Raw genomic sequence first — 23,368 nt, 5'->3', positions numbered from 1 at the left:
TTTTTGACTTTAAATTACCTCATTAACTCAAGGATTTCTTCTGTTGCTCACCCACTACATCACCCTTCTATTAGCATCAGTTTATGAAAATAAGTGAACATTTCTCTCTCGCTGTGTAACGATACAACAAAAAAAAAACTTGTACAATATTTTGAAACCTTGACATTCAGAATTGAAATTCATCCTTCTTTCTAATAAATGATGTACCCTACCGAATGGGTAGGGTACATCCATTTCTTTCTATTTTACATTTTGAAGTTTACTTTCAATCTTAAAATCCACACTGTATAAGAAATTCCTAAGTATTACATTTCCTCAATGAATTAAGTAGTCAGCCGACAATGTTCTACGTTACATTTAAATGTTTTGAGATGTTACCTACCTTGTTCTAACTAAATAAACTGTTCTATCGAAATGTTTTATGCAAATAAAATTCAGTAACCATAAAAGAGAAGAGTGCAAGGAACAACAAAATTCTTGTAAAGAAGAAAAAATAAATGAATTTCAAAAACATAAAACGAAAACACGAAATTTGCTACAGTTGCTTAGTAGTAATTAGATGGGTAGTTTTGAAAAACTGAACGCATAATTTTAGCGCAAAACTTTTATAATCAATGCGAGCTCAAACAACTACAAAATTTAAATACGGGAGGGGAGTGTTAAAACGGGTGTTTTTAAACGTGCGGTTTTCAACCCGAAAGTACTTTTTTCAGGGTTAAATTTTTTGACAGCTGTCACTCGATTTATGCTCAGTTTAGTTTATGAAGAATCTTGGTTTGCGGGCGAACAAAATCCAATTTGTGCAAGAATTGAAATTGAACGACAGACAACTGCATCGCACATTCGGTGAATAAGCCCAAAACGAGATGACCAAAGCTATAGAGCTATAATTAATGGCTTTTTGTTCCTGAATGTATGTCGTTACATGCCATACAGGCAACACAACGATACAATTAATTTATAGAAGAAAACTTTTGGTCAGCTCATTATCTCGCCAGAGGCCCGTGACGCGACGCTATTTAAAACCTCGGGACTATTTGGCGTGGAATTATGCGAAGTCGCTTGTATAAGCAAGAACCTTTCATTAGATAAAACTGTTGATATCTGTAACGCTTTCGCAACAAATTTCCGTGAATCATTTGTTAATAGATCTAAAGAAGTTCATGAAGTATATTTTCATAACCTTCACTCCTTTCGCAGACTAGCTGTAGTCACATCTCTGTGTTACAGAGTACAACCCTTGATCTTTTATCCACGTTGAATGATGGCTGCTCAGCCGGTCCCGATGGTATTCCCCCGATAGTATAGTGTAGTAATGCTAATTACGTTCTTTTTCAAATTTTCACTAAAAACAGGCAAATTTCACAGTATATGGAAGAAATCATTTCTAACACCAATTTTCAATAAAGGTAACAAGGCGGATTTAACAAACTACATGCCCATTGTTGTTTGAACAGGTTGAAAAAAAGATCAACCTTTAGCAATCTCCTCACGTTCTCAAACATATGTTCAAACTATGTAGAACAAGGTACACTGACTTTTCTGAAGCTTTTAACCAACTTAGCGCACAACTAAGCGTATTAACCAAATCGTTGGAACAAATGTCCAATCTTCTTGTATGTTAAGCGTTATACATAAATGGAAATGGCTTCAACTATCGTCTTTTAAACCAGAAACAGCTTGCGATGAAATATTGGACTATGTATCTTCAGCATTTAACGTTGATATATCACAATTATGCTGCTATAAGCTGATAAAATTAAATGTTGAAATAAAAGAGCTTAAGTACATAAATTTTAAACTTGGAGTGCCTGCAAATTTGTTGTTAAATTTCGTGTGTTCGTGTCAGAGTTTTTAATTTCCATCCAAAAAACGACCAAACTGCGGAAATAAAAACGACCGATTAGCTAATATATTTCCTGTTCCTGTTGCTCAAACTCATCCTATGCATTATTCGTCCTGTTCTCTCTTCTATCATAATGCGGGGGGTATGAGATCAAAAGTAAGTGATTTTTGTGTTGCTGCTGTTGATTGCCCTTATTTTATTATTGCATTAACTGAAACTTGGCTGAGTGAAAATATAAACTCATCTGAATTGCTCAACACTGGTTAGGTTATAGATTAGGTTATAGTGGCTGTCCAAGATGGAACGGACACACTTAGGCCAGTTTAATGGCCCATTGTGATACCACATGAATCTTGAGGCTTCCTCCTAAGCTCAATGGAACCAGTTAGAGTCTCTTACGAAACGTGAGAGGCTGATTATCCCGATACGATTTAGATCGTTTAGATCGTTAAAGAAGAATTCTCCTAGGTAATTCTTGCGTTTTCGAGCTAGAGCAGGACATGTGCAGAGAAGATGAAGAACCGTTTCTTCCTCTTCCTCGTCCATACAGCTTCTGCAAAAGTCATTTGAGAATACGCCTAGTCTCATGGCGTGCTTTCCTATTAGAGAGTGTCCGGTTATGACACCTATTATCGAGCTTATATGCGATCTGCTTAGAGAGAGCAAGCACCTTGAACGTTTTAAATCCAGTGTTGGCCAGATGTTTTTTGTGGCTTGACACGTGGTGATGTTGGTCCACCTGGTGCCTGCCCTCCTCACAGCGTCTTGCATTAGTAGCAGTTTACAAGTAGCGATTGGTATGCCAGTACTTGCCAAACGTGGTAGGATGGGTTGTATTGTACCGTTCCTGGCGAGTTCATCTGCCTTACAGTTACCTGGAATGTCTCTATGGCCCGGCACCCAGCAAAGGTGAATATTAAACTGTTGCGCCATTTCCATTAGAGAAGATCGACAGTTATGGACTGTTATAGAGTTTTGTAGAGACTGAGTCCAGAGATTTGATAGCGGCCTGGCTGTCGGAGAAAATACGGATATCAGATGTTGATATCACGTTTTCTTTGAGCCAAGACAAGACTTCCTTAATCGCCAAAAGTTCCGCCTGGAACACGCTACAATGATTGGGAAGGCGGAATGAGAGACTTAATTTCAGTCGTTCAGAGTACACACCACCACCAACCCCTTCTTTGGTCTTTGAGCCATCTGTGTAAAAGTGGATTGACTCATCCTCTAAGAATGTCCTATCCTCCCAAAAAGATCTGGTAGGTATAGAAATCTGGAAATTCCTATCGAATTGTAGTTGGGGGATGGTGTAGTCTGTGTGCTTTGGAATTGATTCTAAGTACCTTAGAATTACGGAGTGGACAATGCTGTTGTTAGTCCACTGCGACGAAGCATTGATGCGAATAGCAGAGCTTGCAGCTATTTGTTTGCTAAACATGTCAAGAGGTGTAAGGTAGAGCAAGGTGTCCAGTGCTGCAGACTGCGTCGTGCGAAGCGATCCGCTTATACATAGGCAGGCTGAACGTTGAACTTTATTTAACTTATCCCTGTTTATACCTTTCTCTAAAGCAGTCCACCATACTGCTACACCGTTCGTTAAATAGGTCTGATTACCGATGTGTATAGCCAATGCGTGATTCTGGGTTGTAAACCCCATTTATTACCAATAGCTTTTTTGCAAGAAAAGAGAGCTACAGTAGCTTTTTTGACTCTTTCCTGTGCGTTGCATTTCCAATTTAGTTTTTTGTCTAAGACAAGACCTAGGTATTTGGCCGCGTCTGAGAATTTTAATTGGATTCCTTTAATGTAAGGAGGGTTGACAAATGGAATTTTGTATCTCCTCGAAAATAAGACCAGATCGGTTTTGTGTGGGTTAACACCCAGTCCACACCGATCAGCCCAGAGTATTAGTCTGTCCAAGGCATTTTGTAAGAGTTCTTTTAGGATATTAAGATGCTTTCCTGAAACTGCTATAGCAACGTCGTCCGCATAGGCTATCACTCTGAAACCCTCCGCATCCAGACTAGTTAGGATTTCATTCACCACTAGGTTCCAGAGGAGAGGGGATAGAACACCACCTTGCGGTGTCCCTCTACTAACGAATCGTCTGCTAGAAGAGTTGCCCAGTTTTGAATTAATTATTCTGTTAGTAAGCATTAAATGAATTAACTCCCGAAGCGAACTCTCTACATTTAGAGATGTCAGTGCAGAAGTGATTGCAGATGTGTCCACGTTGTTAAAGGCACCTTCGATGTCAAGGAAAGCAACCATAGTGAACTGTAACGCTGTTTCCACCGATTTACCCTTACAGTAGGCATGTTGAGACGAAGACAGAAGTCTTGTATCGATACGTGCCCTTAAATGGATATCAATCAATCTTTCCAGGGTCTTAAGAAGGAATGATGATAGACTTATAGGTAGTAAATCTTAAGGATTAACTTGGGAGCATTTACCTGCTTTAGGTATAAAGACAACTTTAACTTCTCTCCATGAGGTAAAATTTAGAAATTGTCATTCTGAGCCTTTTGATGCTCAATCTTCCCCAGGGAAGCCATCTTGGCCATTTTCTGTACATTATGTCTGTTAATGATGTATCGTCATGTCTACGCTCAAGTGAAGTTCTTATTTTTGCTGACGACATGAAGATTTTTAAAATAATAAAGTCCACCCGTGATTGATAGTTTCACATTTTGGTGTGGGAAAAATAGCCCTGCCCTTAACCCTTTAAAATGCCAGACGTTTACTTTTACTAAAAAACGAATAGGTAGTGTGTTTGATTGTTATATATCACAGCAAATCTGTTCGGGTTTAATTTTATTATTTTACGCCTGCACTTATAATATGCCTCTGATCGTAGTGTTACGCTTGCTATAAGCTAACTACTTTCTGAAAATTCTGAAGTGTAAAAAAAACAAGTCCGAGAAAATTCGCGCCTTGGAAGAGAATATTCGAAGGGTTCTTTCTGAATATGGCCCCAATTACTGCAAAATTTGGTCGAAAATTAGGCCTTTGGACGGAAGTTCATTTAAGAAAGCCGTGACGGCCACTAGCCGGAAATTATTACTAAAACATATTAGCAAACCCTTATCTTTATAGTACAGTTTAATTATATGCGTTTTATTTCTTTTTGAAAAACAAACATATTAAAAATCAACCTTCCGACATAATTACAACAGTTCTAATTTTAGTTTACATTTTTTTCTTTCATTAAAATTGTATTTAAGTGCAACCATACGCATTGTATGACATTTCTAGACTTACAAAGTTGTTTACTGCTGTCTCTAGTTTCTATCAACAATTTCCCCAAAGCTTAAATAAACAGCACTAAAAAAAAAAACAACTAAGCTCTTGACAAAATTAATGAAAATTAAAATTTCTTTGACAGTTAATCTATCTTATACAACCATACGAGTTATATTGCTGCGGCGGGCGGTGCTGCATATAGAAAACGCAATTTCCTAAATTGCTTTATCACCAGATATGCTGGGCTGGGTGTATGTAGAAGCTTTGTGAACCAGATTGTCGTCATTGCATTAATCTTAACATTTTTTCCACCCCTCTTTTGGATGCACTTTTTCAATTTTTCAATCGCACTATATTTCTTTATGAAGACAAAAATGCAGATGTGTTTCATTTGTTGGAAGCTCAAAATAAGCTGACGATATTTTTTTTGTCATATGTTTAACTTGGGGTTTTTAAATAAAAACATAGAGCTTTAAAAAAAAATCTCATTAAACAAATTAAAATAAGAAAAAACTACTTTAAAAGTTATAAATACGATGATTAGACTGGGATTCGACCCACCCTAATAACTTGTCCATCTGTCGAAAATTGTAAAATGTTTACTTAGTATTTATAACAAGATGTAAAAATGTTGAAGACTTTCTTTGTTCTTAAGATACTTTAGTCGAGAATCAATTTTTAAATGTTTGTATTATTAGTCCAGTGATTATATATATGTACATCAGACAATGTAACTTGTTTATGATGTTGGCCCAATTAATAATCCAAGTGACTGTCCTTGAGCTCCAAACGCAACATGGTATTTATTACCCTTATTACGCAAAGATATTGTACGATTTTAAAGCAAAATAAATTAACTACAATTTGAGATTTAGACTCAACTTGGAAAGTTATTGTAATTGGTCCGATTTGTCAAATTGAAAACAATGATATTTCTCGACGTTTCAAGGTCCCTAAAATCGAAATAAAACATATTTAAAGAGATGTCTCTGCAGTGCATGCGTGTGTAAGTACGTTGGTACGTCCGGGAAGTTTTTTTTTTAAAAAGGTGAAAATGTTAGTTAACTCAAAATATCTCAAAACCAATAACGCTAGCGACTTAAATTAAATTTTAAATTATTTATCCTAACATGATACCAAACTAGTATATTTTTGGAAAAAAAAATACAATTAACTTTTTTTATTATAAATCGAATATTTTACGAACAAAAAATTATTTTATCTTCGTTTTTAATATCTGGTAAAATTTTGAGGAAATCGATTTGACAGTTTTTTTACAAAATTGATTTTCGGCTCAAATACCTTTTTAAAAAATTTAAGATTATGCCTTCGAACTGATTTTTTCTTATTGAAAATATTATTTTCAACATTCAGTAAAATGTTGAAAAAAATCCAACACTCCGTTTCTTTACAAACAAAAATAAAATCTACAAAAAATAGTACACAAATTTAGAAACTTTTAAGAGATTTTACTAAAATTGGTAAAAATTGGTTTTTGACTAAAAATCTCGTTAGCAAAAAAAGATTTTGAAATCAAACTATTTCATAAAATGCAAATTATTTTTAGTAGTTTTTAAATTTCTTAGAATAATTCAACTGACAACTTCCTTAACAAAACACGAAAACCTACAAACCTTTTAAGCAAGACAAATCGACACACGAGATGGGAAGTTATCAGTGTGGGTCGCATCCCAGCCTGTTTTTATTTATGTTTTAGGATGTTATTGAGTAGTAATTTTGTGTTCATTAAGTTTTGTTAATTTTAACTCTGAAACGCTAGTTTCTTCACCAAAAGTACACTCTTAGATTTTGAACTAAATGAATTTTTTTTCATTTTCAGCCCAACCTCGTATCTTTATATCACTTTAAACTTTTATCAGTTAGGATTTCAACCGATTACTTATATTCAATAGGTTCTCTAAGAAGTACGGGTTAAACGTCCAGATCCATGCGCCATGTTAAAAATGGAAACAAATTTGTTTCGGTCCATCCTACGAATTAAAGGAGTGTGGAAATATGGTGTTTACTTTAAGACTAGACCTATAGAAATTATTGTAATTATTCAAGTGGTTTTTCACGTGTTCTAACTTTAGTCTAAATAAAATACTAAAAAGTTCTAGCTGTGTTCATTATTTTAAGTTGCACTACTCCAGAGTTCGGGAGAATAGAACAAAAATGTAATGATCTTCATGTGACTAATAATATTTTAGATGGTCAACCTTGATGAACATGGAGCACAAATGACAGGAACGACTTTTGCCTCCAATCATCAACAACAGTTCTCGGTAAAAATATCGCCAAATCTCTCCGAAGAACACTCGAAAAGAAGCAGTATCCGTATTTTCCAAAGTTTAAATATCGGTGATAATCTCCAAACCTGATTATTTGGTTTATCACAAATATTGCTAGACCAACATGATTGCAATTATTAGCTTTAATCAAGGTCAGTTAAAATGTCATATAAAAAACCAAGATAATATCTTTTTGCTTAAAAACTAATAGTTGCACTAATTGTTTAAAATCGAAGACTATCCTGTTTAGTGTTGAATTTTTATAAAAAGCCGAATGCTGCCATGACGAATGTGCCGAACTTTTACTTTTTGAAGTGAACATATAAAAATGAAAGTCCCAAACTAAGTGATCTCAAATATGTTCGCATTGAGATGAAATTCCTATTGGCTTAGTACCCTGATAGGTCCTTATCAGTGTGGTTTTAGACCAGGAAAGTCCACAGTCGATCAAGTATTCACATTATGATCCTAGAAAAAACCCAAGAACATCAAATCGACACCCACAATCTTTACATCGATTTTAAGGCCGCATGTGTTAGCATCTAGAGGGACAAGCTGTATAAAGCCATGTCTAATTTTGGCATCCCTGCCAAACTCGTCCCTATATGCAGGATGCCCAAGGAGAATTTACGATGCTCCATAAAGGTTGGAAACAACTTAACAGAACCTTTCGATGTCAAAAAAGGTTTTAGACAAGGTGATGCCCTGTCATGTGATGTTTTTAACATCGTGCTTGAAAGAATAGTGCAGAGCTCACACGTCAACACTAGAGCCACTATCTTTCAAAAGTCTGTGCAATTACTGGCATATGCTGATGACATTGACATAATCGGAAGAACTCAGCGTGATATTAATAGGGCTTTTCTGAGTATTGTGCCAGAGGCGGCAAAAATGGGTTTCACGGTTAATGAGGGCAAAACAAAGTACATGGTGTCGTCAAGAAAGGACATACAACACCGACGTCTTCGTCAAAACGTCACCATCGACAGACGTAACTTTGAGGTAGTCAAGGACTTCATCTACTTAGGCTCCGCTATTAACGCAGAAAACAAACCCAGCGCTGAGATGAAACGAAGAATAACTCTTACCAACCGCGTGCTGTCTCTTTGGGCTATGAAAGCAATTGAGTAGCAAAGCCCTCTCTCGAAGGACCAAAGTGTCGTTGCTGACCGTCATCATCTCCGTCCTGCTGTACAGTGCAGAAGCATGGACTTTGACAAAAGCGGATAAAAGCACCTTGCGTCGTTTCGAGAAAAAAGTTCTTGATGTGATCCACGGTCACGTATGCTTAGAAGGGGAGTGGAGGAGAAGATGGGACGATGAACTTTACAGGCTGTACAACGACGTAGACTTAACCAGAAGGGTAAAAGTCCAACGACTAAGATGGCTGGTTCACGAAGAGCGCAGGCGCATGGAAACCAATGTTCCGACCCGGAAAGTCTTAGAATCCACACCCACAGGACTTGGCTCGCACAAGAAGAAAGTGAACTCACCTAACTTGTAGGTGCAAGCTGGAGACATCTAGCTTAGGACCAAACTTGAGGCCCTAGTTGGGTTGGACCCTAGTTCACACAGGACTGTAGCGCCACCTTAAGTAAGTAAGTAAATAAAATATTGGTAAAATTTTGTATTTCGTGGAACGTATCTTTTTTAATTTTGTACTGCTGTATTATCTTAAGTTTTAGCTACTTTAGAAACTTAGATAGTTTTAAATCAGATAAGTATTTTTCGTTTGTCTTTAAATCTTAGTAAGCATTTTCGTTTAATGCACAAGTATATAGTGTAATATTTGACATTGACATTTTATTCATGGGTTAAAGGTCAAATTCTTGTTTTTCAAACAATTACAGGGCTTCAAATTTATTTGACACAAAGTTGTTATTTATCATCGAAAAAACTTCCATTGCAAGGATAAAATTATGATTGAGGAATTTTCACTGTTGTTGATTTCGAACCCTCTGGTGGGAGCCTACAAATTCTAAACAAAAAATACTACCCCGTTCTTGAAACATTACCAGATATGCAAATTGAAATCAGTCACATAAGATCAAAGAACTTCATCATTATGAAACAACTCCTGATTCATTCTTGCTAGATGTAGCTACTTGGAGTAAACGCCAGTAACGATAAACTTTCATATTTGCATAATTTAATTCAATGTGAAGTTGTGTATGTAATTTACACAACCACATTGCCACTAGAAGGAAGGTATTAAATTTGCAAGTGTGAATTAACATTATTATGCAAATTAAGATACATAACCTACCATAGACGATGCATGTGATTAACTGGATAGGCACTGGCACACCTATCCCCATTAGAAATGTAAATGTTTACAGCTCCACAGAAACTTTTTTAGACGAGAAAATTTAATTAAAACGTCTTGATTTCAGGGAAAAATTGGTGTTTTTAATTGAGTGTAGTTTGTTAGTAAGGTTGGCTTTGACGAAAAAATTTAACATGGAAGTCAGGTTGAAGTTCGGGACTATATTTTATTTCCTTGTTTTGAGACTTTTGTTTTCTCTTAATGGTACATTTTTAATATTTGTGTAAAAATCTATGAGTCTTTTTTTGTTTCTGAAGTACTACACACATGAAAGGTTTTGTAGTCAGCACTTTTAGTTTCAAATGGTAGACATGTGCATTCAAGAGGACACAAGCGTCCACAGGTTTTTCTTAAAACCAACCTCTGTCTATCAACTCCTACTCTCACCTCCCCGTCGTACACATCGGGTGCCTAGTACCTCAGCTGGAGATTGGGTTCCAACCCCAGTGGAAAGTTGTTGGGGGCAGCAAACGAGAGAGGTGGGGAGAGGTGTTTCCACTAAGGCACCTCTCCTTATCCAGACGGCAGCGGAGGAACTCCCGAGATGGATTCAACGGTGGCGTCTACAGTTCCAGTAAAGTTGAACTACTTAGTGAACACCTTATAGGGCTTCTTCGACTTATTCGAAGCCCAGGCCTGTAAGGAGCGGTTTTATCCGGCTCCCCATCCTTGGAATTATACTTAGGATCTGGCCCTCAAGGTTAGAGGTTGTGCGTCGGGGTGACTTCCTGGCCACGTAAAAGCTTTCATAGTTGCGAAGCACCAACAAGCCTTGGATACGGACGGATTTACTGTTGACAACCAACGCAAACGAATAAAGGACAACGAACTTCGGATATGCACGTGGAATGTTAGGTCCCTTAACAGACCACGTGCGGCCGAAGAATAAGCGGAGGCCCTAGACCGATATAAAGCAGATATCACCGCCATCCAGGAAATACGATGGGATGGGCCGGCCAAAAAGAGGATGAAAAACTGCGATATTTACTATGGTGATTGCTACCACGAAAACCAACAGCGCTTATTTGGATGCGGATTCGTCATCGGAGCCAGACTTAGGCAAGAAGTCTTGAGCTATAGGTGCATCAATGAGCGCCTCATGACCATACGCATCAAGGCTAAATTCGGCAACATTAGCGTGATATGGGCGCACGCCCCCACAGAAGAGAAAAACGACAACACTAAAGATATGTTCTTCGAGCTCTTAGACAAAACATATGAGCAGTGCCCTAGCTACGATATTAAAATAGTCCTGGGCGATTTTAATGCCAAGCTAGGAAGGGAAGACATCTTTGGTGGAATAATCGGGAAGAACAGCCTGCACGACAACACTTCCGACAATGGATTCAGGCTCATAGATTTTGCTGCGGGGCGAAACCTAATGGTAGCCAGTACGCGTTTTCCACACCTCAACATCCACAAAGGAACTTGGACTTCTCCAGATCAATCTACTGTCAACCAGATTGACCATATTGCGATCGACGCCAGACACCCTTCCAGCATTATGTATGTACTAACTTTCCGAGGAGCTAACATCGACTCGGACCACTACCTCGTTGTCGCCAAGGTAGGACTTCGGATTTCCAGACCCAAGGCAAAATAGGGAGGTGCTGGGAGAAGGTACAACGTCGAACGGCTACAATCGCCAGAGATCGCCAAATCCTTTTCCGACCGAGTTACAAGTAACCTCTCTCGAAGTTTTCTGCCGCCAACACAATATATCGAAAAGAAGTGGCAACATTGCCAAGATGCAATCAGAGAAGCCGCCTCTGATGTGCTAGGTTTCAAACAGCCACCAACAAGGAACCCCTGGTTTGATGAGGAATGTCGGCAGGCAAATGCAGCCAAACAAGAGGCACGCAAAGTGGCGCTGCATAAAAGGACGAGAGCTGCTCGTGAGCTCTATGAGCAGAAGAGGCGAGAGGAACGCCGACTTCTCACAAGGAAAAAGAGAGGGCATGAGAAGCGTGCGGTCGAAGATGTTGAGAGGTATAAAAGCAGGAATGAGGTACGAAATTCATAGGTACATAAACCTAGAACCGAAGGCTGCAAAGACGAAAGTGGAAACATCATAGTGGAACCGCAGTCAATGCTGAGGATATGGAAGGACCACTTCTGCAGACTGTATAACGGCGACGAAGAACTGAATTCCGCTGTCAGGCAGGATGATCCATTTAACATAGAGAACGAAAGCCAACAATCCCGTCCTCCCGACTTAGACGAAGTAAAGATTGCCATATCTAAGTTGAAGTCTAATAAAGCCACTGGAGCAGATGGCTTGAATGCCGAGCTCTTTAAAGCAGCTGGAGATAAATTGGTTAGGATCATGCACCAACTTATCTGTAAGATATGGTCGGAAGAAAGCATGCCCGATGAATGGAACCTCTGTATTGTTTACCCGATCCTGAAAAAAGGAGACCCTCAAAACTGCACCAACTATAGAGGAATGAGTCTACTTAACATCGCCTATAAAATCTTCTCTGCCGTAATATGTGAACCTCTAAAGCCCATCGTCAACAACCTGATAGGTCCTTATCAGTGTGGTTTTAGACCAGGTCCAATATTTACATTGCGGCAGATCCTGGAAAAAACTCAAGAACACCAAATCGACACCCACCATCTCTTCATCGATTTCAAGGCCGCATATGACAGCATCTACAGGGACGAGTTGTATCGAGCCATGTCTAGTTTTGGCATCCCTGCCAAACTCATCCGTTTGTGCAGGATGACCATGGAGAATTCACGCTGGTCCATAAAGGTTGGAAACAACTTAACAGAACCTTTTGATGTCAAAAAAGGCTTTAGACAAGGTGATGCGCTGTCATGCGATTTTTTTAACGTCGTGCTTGGAAGAATAGTGCAGAGCTCACACGTCAACACTAGAGGCACTATCTTTCAAAAGTCTGTCCAATTACTGGCATATGCTGATGACATTGACATAATCGGAAGAACTCAGCGTGATGTCAATGGGGCTTTCGTGAGTATTGAAGTAGAGGCGGCAAAAATGGGCTTAACGGTTAATGAGGGCAAAAGAAAGTACATGCTGTCGTCAAGAAAGGACATACAACACCGACGTATTGGTCAAAACGTCACCATCGACAGACGTAACTTTGAGTTAGTCAAGGACTTCGTCTACCTAGGCTCCGCTGTAAACGCAGAAAACAACACCAGCGCTGAGATCAAACGCAGAATAACTCTTGCTAACCGCTGTTTGTTTGGACTAAGAAAACAATTGAGTATTAAAGTCCTCTCTCGAGGGACCAAAGTGTTGTGTTGTACAGCTACGTAGACTTAGCCAGAAGAGTAAAAGTCCAACGACTAAGATCGCTGGGTCACGTAGAGCGCATGGAAACCAATGCTCCGGCCCGGAAAGTCTTCGAATCCGCACCCACAGGACAGCGCAATAGAGGAAGACCGCGGATCAGGTGGCGCGCACAAGTGGAAGGTGACCTCACCCGACTTGGAGCGCGAAACTGGAGACATCTAGCTAGGGACCGAGCTAGATGGAGAAGTTTGTTGGGTGAGGCCCTAGTTCACACAGGACTGTAGCGCCACCTTAAGTTAGTAAGTACTTTTAGTTTCAAAAGCAATGACCAAACCTTGAATTTCAACGAGTTTATTATGAAGTAGTTAACGAACGAAAACACAACATTTGTTAAAATTAATTCAAAACTTTAAGATAATAAAATTCAGAACTTCCTAATATATCCAAAGAGAGAAAATCTTTAGAGGTTGGTTTTTAAATTTATTTTAAATACATTAAATTTTTCAATTTGAGTTTAATAAAATTTTGGAATGCAGTTGTTTTGAGCTTTTGAATAAACGTTTAACAATTGAATTTCATTAAAAAATATGATACATTTTCGGGGTATGGAATTTCGAAAAAAATGTTCAATATTTTTGGAGACTATGTACAATTATTTTTTCTTTTAAAGAAAATAAAGACAACATTCTTGAAATGAATCGGCTTAAAATCAGGCAAACAGAGGGAACGAATCAGTAGATTAATTTTTTTTTTACACCGCTAACCACTAGGATGTCAAATCAGTATCAAAACCACTTAAACTCTGGCTTGAAGCAGTGAATGAAAACGCGTTGTCTTTTCGGATGAAAAAAAACTTCAATTTTGACAGTCCCAATAACAACTTTTATTTCCATGATCTGAAAAAGGATGAGGTTATTTAGACAAGGCGTCATAGCCGTACATCAGGTGTAATGGTCTGGGGAGCTGAAATCTACAAGGGCACAATTGACTCAATAATAAACGGAAACAACGAAAACTATTTCTTGGAACGGTTATTTCTAAAAACTACAAAAAAAATTGGACCTTTTCCTTGGTTTTTCCAGCAAGAATATGCACTTCCAGAGTTGTTAGAACTTTGTAATAATCAGATTTTTGCTAGAACTCATATTCACAGGGCTTTAATACATATAATTAAAAACGTTTGGAAGACAATTTGGAGACCATGACACAAGGGCACACACCGCCAAAGTTGGGCTTCAGGGTAAACTGATGGGCATTTCTAAAAGCGCGAATATTACGGTTCAATTGTTTAAGAGGAGGAATGCAACTGTCTATTTCACTAGAGCAGAGTTCGTCAAATAACAGTAAAAAAGCGTGAAAAAAAGAAACTTTACGACGATATTCGAGTGACGTAATCGTGTTGGTGATACACTGCTCGTCATCAGGTTAGCACATCCCCCATAGGCTTAATAGAACTGGTCTGATCGTTTTTTTTTTTAACATGCAGCTTACATTGTGTATCCTATTTTTCTTATCTTTGTATACTCTCTCACCGGCAAAAAGAATATGCAATGGAACGATCCCGTTATTCGGTTTTTACTGTTTATGTTATTTTGTATGGAAAAGTGACCTTTATTTTTGTGTCATCAGGTTAGCACATGCAAATTGTTTTTAGTTTATCGCGTAGGCTAACCACATTTTTGTTGCTGCTTAAGTGGTCTATTAAAATTAATAGGGGTAGGGGAAAATAGTTATATGTGCAAGAGAAAGCTAAAGTTGAAGCCTACAAGGATTAAAGGCTGTCTATAAGTGCAATATCGAAACAAATCGATAGAAGTCGAAAAGTACTATCCGCATTCTTGAGTAATAAGTCAGGATATGGAAAAAATAATAGAGGCTGTAATAATAGAGTGATTTCTAAGACTGATAAAAGAGCAATTTTGAACGAAGCATCCAACTCTCACAATTCGGCAGCAAAAATCAAAGCAAATGTAGGTGTTCAAGCGAGCTTATCAACAATCCAAAGAGTGATAAGAAATGCACCACACTTAGAATGATTTAAACTGAAGAAAAAACCCTCACTTAACGTGCCTCGAAAGGCAATGCAATGATTTTGCACGAGTGCACATGTCTTGGAGTTCTTATTGGCGCTACGTTGTCGTTTCTGATGAAAATAAATTTAATTTGGAAGGTCCAGACGGATACAATTTCTACTTTCACGATCTTTGCAAGGAGGAACACCAGTTGGATTACCTTCACAGTCGGGTATGATGGTGTGGGGAGCCATCTCCTACTATAGTACATGTGACTCACAGTTTTTGACAGCAAATATGAATGGAAGTACTTACAAAAACGTACTTCAAAATGCTTTTAAACATTTCAAAAATTTGTTTGGAAACTTACCATGGGATTTTCAACAACGCTCCGATCCACACATCCCGGGTCGTTAAGACATAGATTGAAGGACAAAATGTAAGTTTAATTCAGGGGTCCTTACTCACCTGACATTAATATAATAGAAAACGTGTGGGGGTTGCTTGCTCGTAAAGTTTATGAAGGCATTAAATGCTCTTGGTCGTCCATTTCCTTGGATTATATTGAAAAATTGTACGAGTCGCTTCCCAATCGAATCTTTGAGGTCATTGTCAACAAGGGAGAATCTACACACTATTAAATTTATTAAACAATGTTTTAATTACTAAATGTATATGTTAAGAAATAGGTTCAAAGCTTTAAAAAAAATGAAAAAGTTATATGTGCTAACCTGATGACTCAAATTGAATTGTTATTTTTTGTGTTATTTTCTAAAAAAAAAAAAAATCAAAACAATATTAAAAAACGGAAAAATAAAAACCTTTGTTTTATTTAACTAAAAATTGAATCGACCGTAAATAAAAAATAATATAAAAATCTTAACTCATTTAGTTCGGTTGGAATCAGTTACTCGAGAGTGTGTGATAACCTGATGACGCGCAGTGTATTAATTTCACCAATTATTTTAAAAGCTCTCCTTTAAATACTGTCCAAGAGGCTTAAATAAGTTACTTGGGCACTAGAAATGAGAGTTTTATTTAATTTTCGGAAGTATGTGTTTAGGTTTGGTAGAGTGTAGCCATACGAAGAGAAAATTGTCTTGCATTGTCTCGAAAAACCTAGACATCCTGCCTGATTTTTGGGAACATCGCTCCACGATGTCTAGATTCTTAGCTTCGTTGATGCAAGAGGGTATATCTCGTTTTAACATTACTAGACAGCATTGGGTTTTCGAAGCATTAAGTTCCACATGTTTTTTTATTCCCCATTTTCCCCATTTAGGTTGGAATTTAATGAGTATATCATATTTTGTCGTTGCAGTTCCCATCTGAAGAAAAAGGATGTGAGTCTCAAACGGAATATGAAAAGCTAAGAGTGCTATCGTCAGCGACACAATGTATTGGATTAGAAGTAGCAGACAGGAGATCATTTTTAAAAATGAGAAAAAGGCTGGGGCACAAAAGCATTTATTTTATAGATTTCAGACTTGAATCCGTCCAAAACAACTTTTATTGATCGGTTTGAAAGGAAATTTCTAATCCAACGAAGAAAAGATTCGTCAACACCAAAATCACGCATTTTTGATAAGAGAAAAACATGCCATACTTTATCAAATGCCTTTAAAATATCAAGTACAATAATCTTACGTTCTCCAAAACGATGTAAAGATTTGTTCCACTGTTCGGTGAGATGAACCATGAGAGCACCAGTGGACCTATTGCTACAAAAGCCGTATTGCCAGTCATTAAGAAGCTTCCGTTCCACAAGATATTTCTTAAGCTGATAATTATCAGAGTTTAAATGACCTAAAAAAAAGGGACGCTTTTTTTGGGATTTGCTGAAAAAATGCAGTTTTCCAACTACTCGGAACGAGCTTAGAAGAATCGGATAAGTGGAAAAGCTTACGCAGTAGTTTCGCCAACGTGGAAGAACACCTTTTTAAAATAATAGCGGGCATACCAGCGGATGAATGAATGTTGAGATCTTTAAGAACCCTCGTCAGAGTTCGAGTACTAAAAAAGATTGGTCCAATTGAATCATTTACGCGTTCATAAACTCGGGGAGCCCTGATACTATCTGGTAGGGTGGAATTTTCGACAAAGTGTCTTCCAAATAAGTTAAAGTTCCATTATGTCGAAAGTAAATAGGAACTTTATCTACATTTAATGTCATATTTATATTAACTTTTTACGGCGCGGCGGCTGTGTGATATCTGCTGGGATATCTTTCATGTTTTCCATTCTATTTAAAGAAATCCCGATTTTAAAATTTAAGTCTTTATTCAAAATCCAAGCCAGGAAGCATTATCAATACGACAAGAAGTAGAAGAAGTGTAGACTTAACGTCTAGATTCGATCGCTGTATGCTTCTTATGTGCTGCAAAATTTAATAATGGAAAATGAAAAAAAGAAGTTTAAAAAATATCTTTTTTAATAATTTAATTAATTAGTCTTTTCTTATAATTAATCATATTCAATAAGTAATTTAAAAAATGTTTTTCTTTTCTTTGTAGATACAATTTTGAACATAGAATAAAATTAAAAATTTGTACACACTAAATCCAATTAAATTAAGGATCCTTTCGATCGAACTGCAGTTTGTTGTTTTTATATTAAATGTTCATAAATATTTCTGATAAGTAAGTCTGTTGCCAGTAATTGCTTGAGTCAAGTAATTAGCTTTGGGTAAACTTGTATTGTATTTGTATTTTTAACTCCAAATTTCCCTCTCTGATATCTCCTGTAAGGCCCACAGACATAACGTCATAAGTCAAAAAACACAAGATTTTATTTGTATACAAATGTTGTGTACTTTTTCTCATAACTCAGTATGGTCACTTATAGTATTCCAATCTTCACTTATGAACTCAGCTGCTCTTTCCCCGATCATAATGGTTGGACCGTTTGTATTTCCACTTACAATGCTTGGCATTATACTGGTGTCTGCAACTCTTAACCCTTTAACACCTTTTATCCTAAGACGCCAATCTAGAACAGCACCTGAGTCTGTATCGGGACCCATTTTAACAGATCCTGCCATATGATAAACTGTATTTCCCATATATTTCATGTAGCACTTCCAATAGTTGTCACTTCTAAACTCAAATTTATCACATTCAGGTATGTCAAGTTTTACAATTTCAGCATTTTGTTCTCTAAAAGCTGCAGTTTTTTCCATTTTCATTTGGAATTTAATTCCCCTCAGAAGTGTTTCTATATCTTCGGGATCGTCTAAGTAGTTGGCGAACATTTTTGGAGGATCTTTTGGATCAGCACTATGTAAACGAATTTTTCCAGTTGACTTGGGTTTGAGAAGTTTTATAAAAATCTGAAGTAAGTGACCATCTCTATGAGCCTCTCGCAAACTTTCAGCTATACCATCGGATAATTCCACGGCTTTCATCCAAGTTTCCAAACTTGAAGTTCCACGTTGCATAAACAAGTTATGATACAAGATATCCGGATAAGGACTGCTGGAACTTTCATCGGAATTCAGAAAACCAGTGATTGGAACAGTTCCGATTGCAGCCAATGGTCCTGTTTGATTGACAAGGTAGGTATAAATAGCATCGAGTTGATCTCTCATATTTTCAGCTCTGATTTTGCTTTCGTCTAATTTGAAGAACAATGGAATCATCAGATGATCTTGAAGATTATCGCCGACATTTAAATTCTTTAAAACAGGAATGCCTAAATTTTCAAGGTGTTCCTGGGGCCCAATTCCCGATAGCATTAGCAATTTTGGAGAGTCTAAGCTACCAGCCGAGAGAATAAGCTCTTTGTTGATTTTAACTGAAAGCTTTTGATGATCATTGTAAGTAAACTCAACTCCTGTAACTTGAGTGCCTTGATCGTTAAAATTGATTTTCGTAGCTACGGCATTTTTGATGACATGCAGATTTGGCCTATCTTTGCCTTTTGCTAGAAAGGTTTGTCCAGTACTTCCACGAATACCATTTTTAACATTTCCTCTTACGGTAGTATATCCGATGTGAGTATCTCCTTTTGCTAGATCAAATTCAGGCAGACCCAGTTCCTTAGCTCCACTAAACAACATCCGCCTAATTTCAGGGTAGTGTTCGTCGAAGTGATTAACACAAGCCGAACCCTTCGAATCTGATTCATTGGTCTGAAGGGATTTTTCAAAAGCTCTTCGAACGTCTTTCCAAGCCCAATTAGGATTTCCCATTCGCTCCCAGTTATCATAATCTTCATTATTACCCCGAACATATAACATAGCATTAATAGCCCCACTGCCACCGATCATTTTTCCTCTGGCCCAATAACACATTTGATTCTTGTATCCCAAGCAGCTTTTGCCATCGCGCTCGGTATAGTAATCCCAATTATACTTTGAATGCTGAACTTCAAAAAATATAGCAGGAATCTGTTAACAAAAATAAAAAAATAACTTTAATAATTGAGATATTTAGGCCACAAACAATCACTACTTGCCATTGACTCAATCGGTGGATCTCCACCTGCTTCCAATACCAAGACTTTCCATTTGGGGTTCTCACTAAGTCTACTGGCAACCACCGAACCAGCAGTTCCAGCTCCAATTACCACAAAGTCGTAGGTGTCTAAACCCTTTTCTATATAAGTAGGTCCATAGTCCTTTGGCCAGAGTTCTGGTGGTGATAGACTACATTGAGCAGCGAGTAAAGTATGCAGAAGGGTAGACACCAAAGTGTTTCCAATGCCCAAACTTTGTTGAACGCATTGACCAGGAAAATCTGTCATCGTTACTGTTGCAATTGTGTCTGATAACTGAACGCACGCCATTAAATAAACATATTTATATATGAAAAGCTATTCTTATCAGGGTATATTATTGATAAAGTGCACACACGTTCGAAAATATGTAAGTGGCAATGAAAGCCAGTGCCGGATGCAAGGGAAGGATGTAGGGGTTGAGCCCTAATAATTGGTGTCTAAACTAAGAAGAATCTGTATTTCTATTTCTGCTATGAATTTGAGATCTTATTACGACTTGATAAAGAAAACTGAGCAAATAAGTATATCATTTTAGATTTGGAGACGGTGCACTAATTGTACGTTTTTGAGTCTTAAGCCCCCTCTCTTAGACCCGTTACTGGTATGATTGCCAATGAGTTTGTAAATTGTTTTTCATTTCCTCTGAGTCCTAAATCCCATAACAAACAAAACTGAAGAGATAAAGCTTAATTTTCGTAAGGGATAAATATTTGTTTTGTAAAAAATAATACACTACTAAAGTGCTCGAAGTAAAATGTTATCAAAAAACGTCGATTCCATATTTCTGTTGCAGAAACTTTTTGGTAACAAATTCACTTTGGGCTTCAAAGTAAGAATTATGGATTAGAATATCATTATTTAAAAAATATATAGAAATGGTTCTTTTAAATATATAGGAATTTCCAATAACAGGTTTTATTTTGAACAGCTCACTTTTTAGGCAGCTGTCATCTTTTAACTTTTTTTAACGCAAAACTACAATATTAATAAATATATACGCTTAAGCAATGCAGTAAAATTGTTAAGCTTCAATACAAAGTTGTTAAAAATCTGAAGTAACAAATCGCACTTCAAAAGAAAAGTTCGCTGGAAACTTAGATTTAGTTGCTTAACATCGTAAAACTTTTTTCTTTAATCTAACTTAAAATATAAAGTCATGCCAATCATCCAAAATTGTTTCTAGACCTGGTATTTACGAAGTAATGATGGTCATACAGCCGTAAATGATAGCAAATCAGTCATGGAAGATGTCGTACAATATTCTCAATTTCTTTTAATTATTATTATTAGGTGTACGTATTACATGTCCTGCTCATTCCCATTTGAGTTTCTTAAGCCTGTGTCTAACGTCTTCAAAATTAGTTTGACTTCTTATATTCTGATGGTTAATTTGCTGGGCAATATGAACGTTCAAAATAGCTCTCTCCATTGCTCTCTGACATGATTGGAGTTTCATTTCAGTGTTTTTCGTGACTTGCCAAGTTTGGCACCCATAGGTGAGGACTGGAAGAACTGTAGAGTCACACACATATTTCCTTGTTTTATTCGAAATATTCAATGTAAGAAGATGCTTAATGTTCTAGAACTGCCTCCAAGCGTTCGTCATTCGCTGCTCTATATTCTTTTTTTCTTTGTCTTTGAATGAGATAATCTGACCAAGGTATGTGTAGTCTTCAACGTATTCTAATATATTGTTATTAACACTAACTGGATCATAAGCACCATTTGTCATAATTTTAGTTTTCTGTTGATTTTTTGACAACCCAATATTTTCGCATTCCGAGCATAGTTCGTTTAGCATCGTTTGAATTTCTTCGCTGCTGTTTGCGATAATTATAATGTCATCGGCAAATCGGAGGTTTGAGAGACATTTGCCATTTATCTTCAATCCTTTGTCTTCCCAGTCTAGCTTTCTAAATACTCCTTCTAAGGCTGCAGAAATGAGTGCTGATGAAATTGGATCTCCTTGCCTTAAACTTCGCGATATTTCAAAATCTGATCCGATGCATTCCGTTTTTATGTGGGATGTGCTCCTGTCATACATTTTCTTTAGGATTCGAACTATTTTTTCGTCTACACCTTGATTGAGAAGCGCCTTTCAAATAAATCTTTGCTCTACTGTGTCAAAAGCTTTTGCAAAATCGATGAAGGCAAAGTATATTGTGATGTTATACTCTCTGCATTTTTCTGTTATTTGATTAACGGTTTGTAGATGATCTATTGTTGAAAAACCTGATATAAAACCGGCTTGTTCAAAAGGTTGATTTAAATTAAGAGTGGTTTTCATTCTCTCAAGTAAACACTTCGCAAAAACCTTGTATATCGATGATATTATGCTTATCGGGCGATAATTGTTGCTATCGTCCCTGTTCCCTTTTTTATGTATGAGAATTATTTCCGATTTCGTCCATTGGTCTGGGACTTCCTCGGTGACCAAAACCTGATTGAAAATAGTAGTCAACCAGTTGGCCAGTGAAAAAGTGAAAAGTTGCCGAACTTTAGGTATTCAGCTAATATCCCATCGTTTCCTTTGCTTTTTTCATTCTTTAAACTATTTATTGCTCGTTCTATTTCACTTTTGAGAAATGGCGGAAAATCTTCTTCCTGATTTTGTCGCTCTAGAAATATATCCTCAGTGTCTACTATGCGTGTTTTGTATAGATCAATGTAGAAGTTTGTAGCTATTTGGTTAATATTCTTCCTTTCGTGAATTCTTTTACCATTATCCGCCATTGCTGTTATCCACTCTTTATAATCTTGGATTGCATTCTTTGCCTTTTTTATTGATCTCGTTTCTTCGATTACTGTCTTTAAGAGATTGTCATTGAATTTTTGGATGTCTTCTTGACAACGTTTCTTGATGTTCTTCCGTATATTTTTCAGGTCCTGTTTTTCTTGGGCATTCAGATTGTTCTTTTTTCGAATACTATCACGAAGTGCTATCATATTTAGAGTTTCACTCGATAGTTTTTGCGGTTTTTGAGATACAGCAGTAAGAATATACCTGTCTGCATATTCTTTTATAGTTTTTTCCATTTTGTTATATGCTATTTGAGTAGGTTCATTTAACCTTGATATAATGTTATATCGTTGTTAAAGATCAGCATTATAACTTTTTATGATATCTGTACCTATCGATTTTATTAATACTTTTCTTGTAGTTTTATGAAGTTGCCTAGTTTTATGGTTGATTAACAACTCCGCGCGTACTATCCGATGATCTGATTCGAATTGAAAGTTATTAAGTATGGACACATCTTTAAGGATTGATCTTTTATTGCAAAGAATAAAATCTATTTGGTTTTTGTACTTTTGGCCTGGTGAATTCCAGATCCATTGATTTTGCGGTTTCTTTTTAAATAACAAGTTTCCAACTATAAGTTTTTGTTGCCAAGTATATTGGATAAGACGACTACCTCTTTCATTTCGATTACCGTAGCCATATTCTCCCATAATGGTTTCTTCGCCATTTTTCCTGGAACCTAATTTAGCATTGAAATCACCGATTATCAGTAAAATCTCTGTTTTAAAGTGTGCTGTTGCTATTTCCAGTGTCTTGTAAAAGCGATTCATCTCGACATCAGTTGCTTTCTCAGTTGGTGCATAGACTTGTATGATGGATATGTTACAATTCTCTACTTTGACTTTCATTCCTATTATCCTATCGTTAAATCCTTTAATTTCTTGAATATTCTTTTTTAACTCTTTGTTTATAAGGAAACCGACGCCATAAAGGCCTTGTTTAGTTCCGAAGTAAGCAAATATATTTCCGTTGTTGAGTTCTTGTATGCTTTCGCCTTGTCGTCTTACTTCTGCTAAACCGATTATATCCCAGTGTATCTTATTAAGCGCGTTTTCTAGTTCAACAAATTTTTCTTTTGATTGGAG

The 23,368-nt window shown here is 37.0% G+C and overlaps 2 protein-coding genes across 2 annotated transcripts in view; both read right to left on the bottom strand.

Moving 5' to 3' along the window:
- The window catches only part of LOC129945537 (dual specificity protein phosphatase MPK-4), a 172,917-nt gene that overhangs the window by 4,172 nt on the left and 145,377 nt on the right, over positions 1–23,368 (bottom strand). The gene's annotated exons all lie outside the window — the stretch shown is intronic.
- On the bottom strand, positions 17,397–19,769 carry LOC129945535 (glucose dehydrogenase [FAD, quinone]-like). The gene is made up of 2 exons (XM_056055341.1): positions 19,439–19,769; positions 17,397–19,370 (listed from the first exon to the last, which is right to left on the bottom strand). Exons 1-2 carry the CDS (start codon positions 19,766–19,768, stop codon positions 17,802–17,804), a joined length of 1,899 nt encoding a protein of 632 aa, XP_055911316.1. The 5' UTR covers position 19,769; the 3' UTR covers positions 17,397–17,801.

Source organism: Eupeodes corollae, chromosome 2 (genome assembly GCF_945859685.1).
Source record: "Eupeodes corollae chromosome 2, idEupCoro1.1, whole genome shotgun sequence".
Taxonomy (NCBI): Eukaryota; Metazoa; Arthropoda; class Insecta; order Diptera; family Syrphidae; genus Eupeodes; species Eupeodes corollae.
The sequence above is the reverse complement of the archived record's forward strand: the minus strand, read 5'-3'. Positions and strand labels throughout refer to the sequence as shown.

Coding starts and splice junctions, on each gene's coding strand:
- LOC129945535 (XM_056055341.1), bottom strand. CDS start 19,768: ATGGCGTGCGTTCAGTTATCAGACACAATTGCAACAGTAACGATGACA. Junction 19,371..19,438: donor ATCCACCGATTGAGTCAATG/GCAAGTAGTGAT, acceptor TTTTGTTAACAG/ATTCCTGCTATATTTTTTGA.